This window comes from Heliangelus exortis, chromosome 2 (assembly GCF_036169615.1).
Source record: "Heliangelus exortis chromosome 2, bHelExo1.hap1, whole genome shotgun sequence".
Taxonomy (NCBI): Eukaryota; Metazoa; Chordata; class Aves; order Apodiformes; family Trochilidae; genus Heliangelus; species Heliangelus exortis.
Window position 1 is genome coordinate 84,804,348 of NC_092423.1, and position 12,999 is coordinate 84,817,346.

The window sequence follows — 12,999 nt, forward strand, 5'->3', positions numbered from 1 at the left end:
GTACCTCAAACAAGAATAAGTGTGATGCTGGAGGGGGAAAAAAGCATGGCACTAACTCTTAGTGGCTGTTTAGTAAATCTCAAGAGGCAAAGCTGACCTGAGGGTGATTACCATTCCTTACCACTGCTCCAGATGGATGAGCTCTAATTGCCTCTGCATTTTTTTCAGTACGTTGTTGGACTGACGTGAAAACCCACAGAAATAAGTTGTGACACATTTTGGAAGCTGAACCATACTAGAAGAATGTGAAAGACCTTAAATGCTAGTCTCATTAATTCTTACTGTGCCTATTAAGAGAATCAAATGAATAAATGTTTATTAGTACAAATGAAGCGTACATGTCTGAACATTTTGCAGGCCTTTTGGGGCTGAGCACAGAGATAATTTGGCTGAGTATGTAGCAAATATAATCTCATCTCTTCACAGTATAGCTTTCCAAAGCCACTAATTTCAAAGAACTAATATTACGTTAATGTTTGTGGTTTTAATGCATATGGCTTTCATGACAAAGAATTTCCCTCTAAGATAACCATCTAATGAGCACATCACACAAACCAACATATTCCTCTGCATGTTTCAGGTGTAGTAGTGATAACCTTTTAGAGCAGTTCTAACCACTTAATGCTGAATGAATTAAGGGCTTTGACATTGCTCCTTGAATGCACAATTACATTAACAGAATAGTAAAGTTCTGCCAGGAAGAAGAGTAGAAGAGAACAGAGTTCAATAATACAACTGTGGTCAGTCAAGAAACAAAATAAAACAGAACATTACATTGAACAAAGTAATGCTCAGCATATTGCATACAAAAATCTTAAGTCCTACTTACATTTTCATAAAATCATAGAATGTCAGGTTGGAAGGGACTCCAAGGATCACTTGGTCCAACCCTTCTAATATTATTGTTTATATGAGATGTCTCAGCACCCTGTTGAGCTGAAAATTTTCCAAAGTGGGGGAGTTCACCACTTTCCTTGGGAGACCATTGCAATGTCTGACTGTCCTCACAGTGAAAGATTTTCCTCTTGTGTTAATTTTCTCCATAAAGTATTTAAAATTTCAATTTATCTTTTCAAGTACTTCCATATTTTTTTCCTAAGAAATATATAGCTTGCTTGATACATATATATAGCTTCATAGATGCATGAAGTGTTTTCACTGTGGAGGGAATAGAGTTAAGAACAGTTCTCCTCCCATGTTTAACCATGTCCATAAAAATATTCTCAGGAACTACCACCTTGTTAAAAACTTCAGAAGGAACACAAAACACTGCCAGATATACAATAACTGTGGTCTTAAAATATTATTAGAAATACAGCAGAATAAGCAAAAAGGTAAAGCCTTATCCCAACAAAAAGCATGGAAAAATAACTTGGCCATCAAGATTTCTGGGGTTCTTCTGGTACCAGCAATTAGGGTTAAATGCTCAAATCCAAGCAGCATATTTTCCCTGCAGAGCAGTTTCTTAGAGTAACACACATCCCTCACAAACTGCTCCCTCAGTTCAGTAGTTCAGTATACTTTGGCCTGCAAGAAATGCCAGAAACAAGCTCTACAGATGATTTTCTATACAAAGCTAATGGTCATATTTATACTAAGTCCTATATTAAACACAGATGAGAAGTGTTATGCATTAGAGTCAGTTTTTTAGGAGTCACACAGCATGACAGCTGAGCACATTTTTAACATTGCCTCATACACTTCAAACAGAGTAAGGTTTTGATATATAAAAAAAACCAAACCCAAACACAACCAAACCAGATACTTCTATTTAGGAAAAATAATAGCTCATGCACTTTCAGAGGCATAACTGAACTCTTTCTGCTGGATACTACTTTCAAACTTTTTCTGTATCAAAATTGTGCCTAATTTTAGGCACTTTTTAGGCACTATTTTACCTACAACTATAGACAGTTTAAAGAGCATCTTCTGTGGCAGTAGCAGAACTAAGCAAGACAAAAAAAGTAAATACATTCAGTTAAAGTCAAGTAAGCACTTAAGTTGAAAAATACCTTGCCCATTCTATTACTGAGTAACATTTGTAATAATATTAATGAAAAATTAAATTTCAAATTATTTTTCTTTTTAATTAATTTACAGTAAAACATTTAACATGTGTAGGCATGCAAACACAGTGTTAAGAACTGTAAATACTTTTATAAGATGTTTTGGAAGGAATTTAGTTTTAGTTAAGTTTCTTTGATCTGTATAACTGACTTGTGCAAGTATATTCTATCCTGACACAATTATCATGCTTGGCCATTCAGTACCGACCTAGTTGTAAGTACTGAGTAATCCTGGCTTCTCCTGTTCTCCTATCAGTTACCAATACTTAACAATTTAAGGAAGCAGTTCTTTAAAAAAACCCATTCAATTCTGATCAGTAATTAGAAAACAATATTACAGATTTGTCGTGCTTCTTTTACTTTACTGTAAGAATAAAGCTTTACTGTTTAGAATAAATAGGTGCACGATATGTTGTTTTAATTCAACACAGAATGCTCAAGCAGCATATACCAAAACCTTCAAATTTTCAGGCATCCTACCCCTTCATTTTGTTTTATTGTACAAGCATGCTTGCTGGAACTGTAACAAGATTTTGGAAAAGAAAATAAAACTTCCAGTAAGTGTTGAATGTATCTACAAATAAAACATACCTGAGTGATCTGAAACAAAGATCACAGATTTCAAAACTAAATATTGGAACACATTCAGTAAGAACACAAAATAAGTCTGAAATTCTGTATCTTCCAGCCTGGGATTATGCTACCTTGCTTTCGTTACCTAACTGAAACCCAGAAAAGCTATCTAGAAGAGAGCCATATACTTTATTAACTGGACTCTGATTCTATTCATAATGAAGACGTGGCTATTACTATGTTAAAATTATTTTTTCTAAAAAAGAAATTGAAGATGCAAAACATATTATGTCATAATTATTTTAACATTATCTGCTCTTTATTTCTAGGTCATATTGAAAGCTGACCCATCACAATTCATCATCAGTACTTATTTGAGCTAGTACTAAGGGTTGTTCTAACAAATGAAACAGAGCACACTTGCAATAAGCTTTGTTTTCCTAGCAAGAGCCTGTGCAGAAAAGCTTATTAACCAAAACAAATGTACTCTGTTCCACTAAGGAAGCATAAACCTCCACAATAACCTATTACAGGCACTCAGAATCCGAGTACCAGCATTTGTGTTAATAAAAGATTGCTCCCTGGGAACAAAACCAAGAAAAGTAGGTAGTTTCACATGCTTTAGAAAAAAAAAAAAAACCACAAACCTGCAGTTTTTATATGAAGGTTGAAAAACTATGAGAAATTGGGGATGCAGTTGGGAAATTCCCACAAGTGAAAATAGTGAAAATTTGACTTTGTGCCTTTTTAAAAGAAGTTCATCACAACATTCATCTAATCTCAAACACATTCATGTGGCCACTTTGCCCCCTGTGTAGGCATCCCTCTTCTACTGCCAGTGTAATAGTATTTAGGACCTCTGCCCCTTCTTCCAAAATTACACTGAAATTGGCTGAAGCAGGTAAAGTTAGTATCAGGTAAGAAAGGAAAAGCACACGAGGGTGTCTGAGAGAGGAAAGAAACAGAGGCTGATATAAGTGCAAACACAACCAGAGTGGATGAGCTATGCTTCCTTATGAAAGCAGACTGGTCAGAGCTCAGCAAGCTGACAGGATCTCTCTTCAGGCTGCTTGGCTACTCCACAGCCAGCCATGTGCCAGACCTACACAGTTTGGCATAGGTCAGTGAACATCCTATGGCATCAAACACACACACAACATGAAGAAACCCGTGGCTTCTACCACATGTGTGCAAAAATCCACTTGTCAATTTCTTCAGCTATAAAATCTCCTGTTAACCATTGTAACCATAATGCTACTTCTACCATATGATCTGAAAAGCAGCATCTGTCTTTTCACACAGATCTTGTTTGGCCAGATCTTGCTGTCTGGACAACAAGCACTCGTTTTGCTCTGCAGCTGGCACTGCCATAAGCAGCAGAACATGGATTTTGGAGAACTGGAACCAGAAGCATCAGGCAAAAATGACAGCATGCTGGGTGTAAAATCCTTCCATGAATAAAGCACAGGAATTCCTGCTGATACAGATAAAAGCCTAAAACCAGTGGCTGCCAAGACCTTTTTCTAGTGGCCTACTAGTTATTAATCCTACTAGGAAGCTTTCAATGCAGAAATATAGAAAAAAGGTTGACTTTATATATAAAAAAAATAGAAATGTCTTCGATGAAAAAATGTAACGCTCTCATCTTCACTTATAAATACAAGAAAAAAAATTATCCCTCAAGTTATATTGTATAACCTATATCACCAAGAAAGATCAAGCAATGAAAAAGCCAAACATTAACTACTAACACAAACTAAATATCAAGTTATAGTCTAGAGTATTGTTATTTCTACTGTATTTTAATCACAAAAACATTAAGAGTAAAATTAAATAAACTTGTTTTATTTTAGAAAAAAATCAATTTCAAGTTTTGTCTATTATTTTCATGACACATGGAAAGTTTTATTCTGTAGGATGGAGTTTTCATCTGGAATACTATTTATTAAAAAGTGGAATCTCTTACAGTGTAGACACTGAATTTAAACTTCCCAGTAACTGAATAGTAAAAATTAATCTTCCTGAGCATCAAGTCTAATGGTGGTACTGACAATAAATTTGAATGTGTGTGAGGAACAGAGTTGCCTTTATTATTATTTACCAGGTGATCAAATATGAAATGCCCTCAAGCTTTAGGAACATGTTAAAATTCCAAAGTGAAACATTAAGGCTGTAATGGCATAAACTCACAGACACTGTACTATCAACAGACAAGTAGACAGACAGATAAGCTTCCTCTAGCTTTCAGTAGATAATCACAGAATCATAGAATTGGCTGGGTTGGAAAGGACCTCAGAGATCATCAAGTCCAACCCTTGATCCACTACCGCTGCAGTTACCAGACCATGGCACTGAGTGCCACATCCAGTCTCTTTTTAAATATCTCCAGGGACAGAGAATTCACCACTTCCCTGGGCAGCCCATTCCAATGTCTGATCACCCTCTCTGTAAAGAAATTCTTTCTAATATCCAACCTAAACCTCCCCTGGCAGAGCTTAAGCCCATTCCCTCTTGTTTTACTGATGGCTGCCTGGGAAAAGAGACCAACCCCCCCTTGGCTACACCCTCCTTTCAGGGAGTTGTAGAGAGTGATGAGGTCTCCCCTGAGCCTCCTCTTCTCCAGCCTGAACACCCCCAGCTCCCTCAGCCTCTCCTCATAGGATCTGTGCTGGATCCCTTCACAGCCCTTACTCTCCTCTGGACCTGCTCCAGCACCTCAATCTCCTTCCTGAACTGAGGGGCCCAGAACTGGACACAGGACTCAAGCTGTGAAGCCCCCGCATCTCAAAATGCACATTGCTTGTTCAGCCTTACCCCACCCCAGCTACTGCTTTGCTGAGGAGAGCTAAGCCCACTGAAAGTCAGTCTCAATTTTTGTACCAGAAAGAGCAGCAAGCTAAGGCACTGATGTTCTCCTTACCTCTTTCACTGGCATCATCAACAAGGACGATTTCTTCCAGCATGTGTCGAGGTGAGCGGTTTATCACGCTATGAACAGTTCGTAGGAGGGTGCTCCAAGCCTCATTGTGAAAAACAATGACAACGCTGGTTGTGGGAAGGTTGTCTGCATACACCTTGGTTTTACACCTAGAACAAAATTAAGCCATATATTTGTAAATGTAAACCCTTCCGTGAGAACTCCAATGCTGAGGTTTATTTCAGAGTATCAACGCTAACATTCATAATGTATCAGGTAAATGCAAAGTATGACAAAAGAAAAAACAGCACAAAGATTTCTATTTTTACCTAAAAAGTACTGAAATGAAAGAGATATGAATACTGATAACACAGAGAGACGATACTAGATTATTTATTTCCACTCCCCCTCTTTTGGGAAGAGAAGCATGCCCAGAGACACTAAGCCAAGCCCCTAATTTAGGCCTGCATTCCTTCAGAGGCCAAGGGGGAAGCCCTAGTGCTGTAAGGGATAAAAAGGGGAGGGGAGAGAGAGAGACAAGATTAAAAAAGGTAAACTTAAACTAGGAAGTAAATGTGGTAAAAAAGTATACGATGAACACAAACAATAATTTAAAAAGGTGAAGAATTCTGGACACAGTTAAAGTTTGGAAAAAGCCAAGACTACATGCATGGTACTCATAACACTGGTGAGTTAAGTATTTTTCACAATTTAATGGGTTTTTTTCCTCCTCACTGTATACACGTTGGAAGAGACATAGAAGTTCAAATTAAAAAAGAATGATATTAACATAAAGTTAGCATTGAAGACCACAAGCTTAGCTTTCCTAATGGCATACATAGGACATTTATGCAAAATATGATACAGTACAAGCCACCCCAGATACAGTCAACATTTTAAACTCTGCAATACTATTTTAAAACAAGTGATATTTTCATTATCTCCTAGAAAAATCAGTATGCTGTACTCAAAGTACTCTTAGCAATTCTGAAAATACAATTCTGCTCTAAAAGATAGCAACACAAATTAAGTCTTTTCTGCACAGATCTGTTCCTCCTGCACATTCAAAATAACACAAAGGAACTTACATTAGATTTGATGGTAATAAGTCCTTGAAGAACCAAAGCTCATGAGATATACATAGATATCAAACACAAGGAAAACATTGGAGTGGAAAAAAGAAACAGTCAGTGGAGCTTCATTCTAACAAGAAAGCTCCTATTATAGCCCTAAGTATTGAGTAATTTCAAATCAGTGTATCATGACCTAAATGCTATTAAAATATGTTAATAAGTATACATTACAATCCTTAGTATATAACTATATACTAGTATATACTTAGCACAAGTATACATTACAAACCTTAACAGCTGTGCTGTTTGAAGTCTTGAGAAGTACATCCTCTAAGGTATCCTCTACCTTAAACATATAAGAACAATACTGAAGAAATAGCCTGCCAATAAAAAGTCAAGGTGTTGGGATCTCTCTCTACCCTTTTTTCCCCTTTGGAAAAACCAGGAACATCAGATAAAACATCAGATAAAAGTGGGCTCCCAAAATAATTGTTTTTTTCCTAGATGACTTGGTTAGTCAGGGCTGTTCTAACTGAGAACAGCCCTCACAGCATACAGGCATTTCAGGTCTGAGGTGGTGACAAAAGTCCAGCGTGCCCTCCAGATCCCAGAAAAGTAATGAGTAAGCTCAGGTACAAGCTAAGATGTATCTGGAAGTGCTTCTGTGGAATCATGTTTCCTTTCTGAAAACTGAAGCAATAGGATCAGCACTGTAATAATATGCTTATTATGCAATTACAGCCAAATGTAATTGTTCACCGCAATGACATGAACATCATAAAATTTTTAGGGAAAGCAGCCATATATCCCTATATTTTCTGATATAATTCACAAGCAAAAAACTTGCAAAACATGCCAACCACTAAAGCTATTTTTGTGGTATAACTTGGAAAACCTTTCACAAACGTACTATGGATTTCAGGTGACAAATTCAATCACATGCCAATTAATTTTTCCCCCATGTTTGTCAAGCACATTTTGCTACTTTCAAACCAAATTCTCTGTGTTTTATTCCTGTTGCTGCACTGCTCCCTAGACCAAAAAATAAGTGTCTGATTGTAGACCTTCAGCTACAGCTGTAATACAAATCCCCCAATTGTTCCTCTAGTTTTTGGCAGAGTATTTGTAAAAAAGTTAAGAGAAGCTTGTTACCAGTTCTCTGTGAAAAGCAGTAATAATGTGTCAGTCACCAAGAACATCTTGCTGAGATAGCCACAGGATCTACTACTGTAATATGAAAGAGCTCGTCCCCAGCCTTGCCTTTATTTATGGTGTGACAAAAAAACCCCAAAAACGTATTTTACTGAGCTCAGTTCAATGAGCTGTTATAACAAAAGCCAGTCAAGTGACCAGGGACTACCATGTTTATAAACCGTTACATTGTCTGAAGTATAAATAGATCAAAACATTTAAGATCCAACTTTGAATGGAAATTTTTTAGTGCTAAGAGGAAAGCATACAGGGATTTTTCTGGGACACCTGCCCTCCCTGCAAAGCATTCCTACAGCCCTGTCCTGCAAAAGCTGAACATCCTCCTTTCCACAATGAGACTTGCCTATTGCCATCCCCAGAGACCAGCACCTTCTGGTATAACAATTTAAGAGCTACCTAGGCTGGCTTGTTTACCAATATGTAAAAGGCTGCCATGGCAACCTTATTATGAAGGAACTTCATAACAACACTGGCTTGGAAATTTTCAAATACTATTCTTAATACTGCACTTATTGTGAAGTTATTCTGGAAAGATTCATGATGCAGGCAGGATAAAAGAAAGACTTAACAGCACAATATCTTATTTTTAAGTCTCCTTTCACCTGCCTTTCTATGTATATCTTTTAGCTTTATTTGTATAATATTTTTTTGTGAATATATACAACTAAATAAACAAACAACTTTGTTTCTAATTTTGAAACCACTGACAAATTCCTCCCCACAGGAACATATTGCTGCATAACGTAAGACAAATAAAATAGTTGACACCTGTGATCAGAACGTTAGCCCTCCATGTAAACCTCATGTTATATCCTTACTAACAAACATTTAAATTAAGAATCCTTTTTGGCTTCCTTTGAAAGCCAATTATCCCAGAAAGTGATTACTGCAGAATTTAAAATAGAGCATTAGTTTCAAGCAAGTTATGCAACATTAGTAGCAGAATATAACCTTGAGGGGTATGACACATAGGATATGAATTAAAGACAATTTGAATCTTAATTCACTACATTATGTTCCTCTTGTGGGATCATGCCTTAAACAATTTTAAAATTGAGTGCATAATATTAGGAAGGCATACCATCTCCAGTAATTTAATGAAGACTCCAAACAACAGCTGAGAATGTCAACTTCAGGTGGAATGAATCATCCTTTCCTTAATCTACAGCATTCACCATGCAAACTCTCAGCTAATGTGACTCCATGTATTATTTAGATTGTTGAAACTCCCCCAAAATGTCAGATGTTTTAAATGCAAACAGAGACTTACTGTCCCATTATCCAATGACACAGAAAAAGAACAGGCCAGTTTGTTAAATCATGATCAAGACAAAAAGCCTGGTTAGTCTCAGTTTCTTGATGCACACATCCCAATGCTCAAAGCAGTAATGTTCTTTACTCCATAGCAAGGCTCCTCACGTATTGAAATCCCCATCGTCAGCTGCATTACCCTCATACTTCTCCCCAATATTTGATTGCTCCTTTCATGTACTTAGGAAATAAAATTAGTTATCCAAGATCTTTAACAGCACATCAAAATCAGATTAGAGAAAAATAATTGAGTTTACAAGCTATACTTTTAAAAGCTGTTTTACAAAGGAGCCACAGGACTATGAAGATATGACTCTACTCCAACGTTTTTAAGACACTTATAACAAATTCTTCACAGAATTTCACCTTTTTGCAATTTTGCATCATATATTTAGAATACTTCAGCCTGGTTCCTGAGAACTGCATGGTTACTTTTAAGTTCATATCTCTGCAAGAAAACAAGGCAGGGTAACAGGTCTAAATCCTAACTTAAATTCAAGCTTAACAAACTAAAACCAAAGGAAGGAGGACAGATCTAGCACATATGTATATAACATTGCTGTAGAAGAACAGTGACAGCAAAATAAATACAAGGTACTGTCCCTAACACCCTGTAACCTGATAACAAAGCTTCAAATTCATTGCAAACTTTTTTAAAATGGAAGGCCAAAAGCAACTTTGGGTTGTACTATGCTTTTCCATGATTGTGACCTTTTGTGAAGTGTTATTTGAATCTTATATAGAAGCTCTGTATGTTTAGAGATTGTCTTTTGTATGGAGATGATCAGAAAAAAAATCTCAAAGAGAACTTTATTCAGTGGATTATGTATAGCAGTTTGATAACTAGCTGATGCTACTCCAAGTGCACCTGGAAAGCCTCCCAGTAAACTGCTTTCCTCTTTTCTCCTTAGCCCAGAATACAAATAGTCCACAGGAGACATTACAAAAATAACCAGAAGAGACACAAAGTAAGGTAATTCTGTCTAAACAAAATTAAACCCTTAAATCTCAGAGTTTAATTGCTGCTTCAGCACCACCTTGCAAGGAAATATAACTCTTAATTCTGTGTTGCCTACACCACCACAAGCATATCCTCTCAACTCTCCTCCACACCTGGCAGAATTGGAAGCATCTCTTCTTTCATGCCAGGAAAGGAATGAGAAAAATGTACTATACCACTGCAGGAACGGAAATCTACCAGGTGATCTTACAAGATCCTTCATTTGAATTCCTCAGAAGGTGAAATTTTCATACCTATCAGCTCTGCTCAGTACTCAAGAGATCAGTGAGGCTTATCCTCTTCAGCCATCCTCACACCAGGAGCCACAGAGACACCAGGAATTCGGGACAGACACTACCCTTTGCTACCCTAACACCACCTCTTTCAGTTTTCTGTTGGGACTTTCACAAAACCTTCAAATTTCACCTTAAAAAAAAAGGTGCAGCCATCTTATTACAGAAAAGCACTTGGCATTTTATCAATACCGTGATATTGCATTAATGGATCAATGCACTTAGAAATTGTTTCTAAAACTCAAGAGGGAGTGTTACATGTGTAATACTGTCATATCTTGGAAGACAAATATCTACAATGTTAGCAGTGATCTGTATGCACACCCTTCAAAGTAATGCTAAATCATTGCTGAAAGTAATGTAATAAGTGGGATTTAATATCCTGATAGCTCTTAAAGACTTCACAGGCTAAAGAATCACACCCCAAAAAAGCTAAACAGGGCACAGATCTTTGAGGAAATCAGTTATGTGCTATTATAATGTTTATACAGCAAGGCACAATGAGGAAAACTTCATTCACTGATGCAAAACATGAAAAAAAGGTCATTTTAAGCAAGATGACATCATAATCATATTATGCATTAGAAATAAATGCTCAATTTCTAAATATCACAGGGCAAATCTCTACCCCTTTTGAAGCTTCCAATGGGTTATCCACCACAGAAGAGCAACGAGAAGACAAGTAACATCAGAACTTTTTTTTTTAATATCAAATTTTCAAAACAAGGTTACTCACGCTTACCTAATTATGAAAATAAATAGACTCAGACAAAACCTGAGCTATGATTTGCTATAACTGATACCAATTTTATTGCCAGTTTTTACCGGCCTTTCATAGCTACAAGGCATGACCAAGAAGTTACCATAGCTCAAAATCATTAGCAGCAGTAAAACACCTTTGCAGTCCTTGTTTTCTTACCCAGCCACACAACCCAGAGCACTCTGACAGAAGAACAGAGATGGAACACAAGCAAAAGAGTCTCTTGTGTACTAAGCAGTTCAGTTGGAAAATCCTAGTGGACCTCAGATTGGAGCTTATGTGTGCAATATAATGCAATATAATACCGACACATTTTCAGTACAGTTGAAAGCTGTACTAGCAACAGATTGGGCAGGGAAAGAAACATATTAAGTCCTCTTACAGATTTATTACAATCTTTCATCTTGCATACTGCAAACAACAGTTGTAAATAAAAGCTGTACTTATAAGTAAATTGCACCCCGGAATTTAAATCTGACAAAGGAATAATTCAAGTCTTGATGAAAATCAGGTTAGAGTTGGAGTTTTGAGGAAATGCTACACAGTAGAGCCCCTGTAATAAATCTCTTCAGCTTTACTGGTTAAGTACAAATAACATAATCTTCAGCATTAAATTATACTGGAGTCTCTGGGAAGTAAGCATCAGTATCCTTAGGCTTGAAAACACACATTTCTTTTCTATTGAGGTTACCAAAGGTAATGTCAAATCAATAGAGAAGCAAATCAGGAAATCTGAACGCCTCATGAAATTTCAGGCTCTAATGACAGATATCTGGTGAACATCACTGCAGTGCCATAAAATGCCAGTACTCCATTGTTCACCTGTCCATTTGCCATAAGTTACAGCCAACAATAGAACTAACATAACAAAGCTGAGACACAGCTATGCCCAAAGCAAAAAGTCCTCTCTAGTTAAATAATGGGTGAAACAGTTCTGAAATAAGCCTCAGTCCCCCTGAAGCTGCTGAGACTGACCTACATTTCCACCAGAGGGTAACGCCCTGTAGCAGTGCCAAAACACTACAGCAAGAACCACCAATGTCAAGCCAAGTGGTTTGTTTCTGATGAACACTGACTTAAATCTTTCCTGCATATGAGCAGCAGCCTCACATCACGATTATGAGCAAGAGTGTTAATAAATCTGCTTCTGAGACAAATGTTAAGAATACCCCATAACGTTTCATAACGTTTCATAACGTTTTCACGTTTTCACACTGAAACAAGACAGCTCAAACCAATTCTTTCAAGAAAGATTGAATCACTGCCAAAACATGCTAAACAGCTTTTCACTACACAGACTTTGCATACAAGCACAGCTGCAACTTGTGGCCTCACAGAGGTTGCGCTGTAGGTTGCACAGAACTTCATGCTACCCCTCATGCTATTTCTTCCAATCAAATCAGAAAAATTTGGTTTAGAAAGAAGTTTTAACTTCTGTGATTCAAATCACAACTCCAATTAATCTTTCTGAACAGGGAACCTGAATGCAGGCAAATTTCTTATTTATCCAGCCTGCTTAATGTCTGCCTTCAATAGTATTTCATAATTTACCTGACATCAAGAGTATGAAATTTTCCTTTCTTCTGATCTCAAACATTTGGATATAAGAAAGGTCGCATTATCTCATGAGTCAAGTAGAAATCTTCTTTAGACCCTGGAAATAAAATCCAAAATGGTCCTTAAAACCATTGTGGTTACAAAATTCAAGCAGAATTTCACAAAAGTAATTAGTTGCAATGGACAATTTTCCTTACCCTAAAACTGATCACAGGAAAGTATCTCTTGACAGAACCA

The 12,999-nt window shown here is 36.9% G+C and overlaps 1 protein-coding gene across 3 annotated transcripts in view; it reads right to left on the reverse strand.

Annotated features, from left to right (window-relative positions):
- GALNT1 (polypeptide N-acetylgalactosaminyltransferase 1) overlaps positions 1–12,999 on the reverse strand; it is a 92,548-nt gene that overhangs the window by 20,142 nt on the left and 59,407 nt on the right. For all 3 annotated transcript variants that reach the window (XM_071736808.1, XM_071736807.1, XM_071736809.1), the window contains one exon: positions 5,560–5,726. In XM_071736808.1, the coding sequence (XP_071592909.1) occupies positions 5,560–5,726 (167 nt within the window). The remainder of the gene's footprint in view (positions 1–5,559; positions 5,727–12,999) is intronic.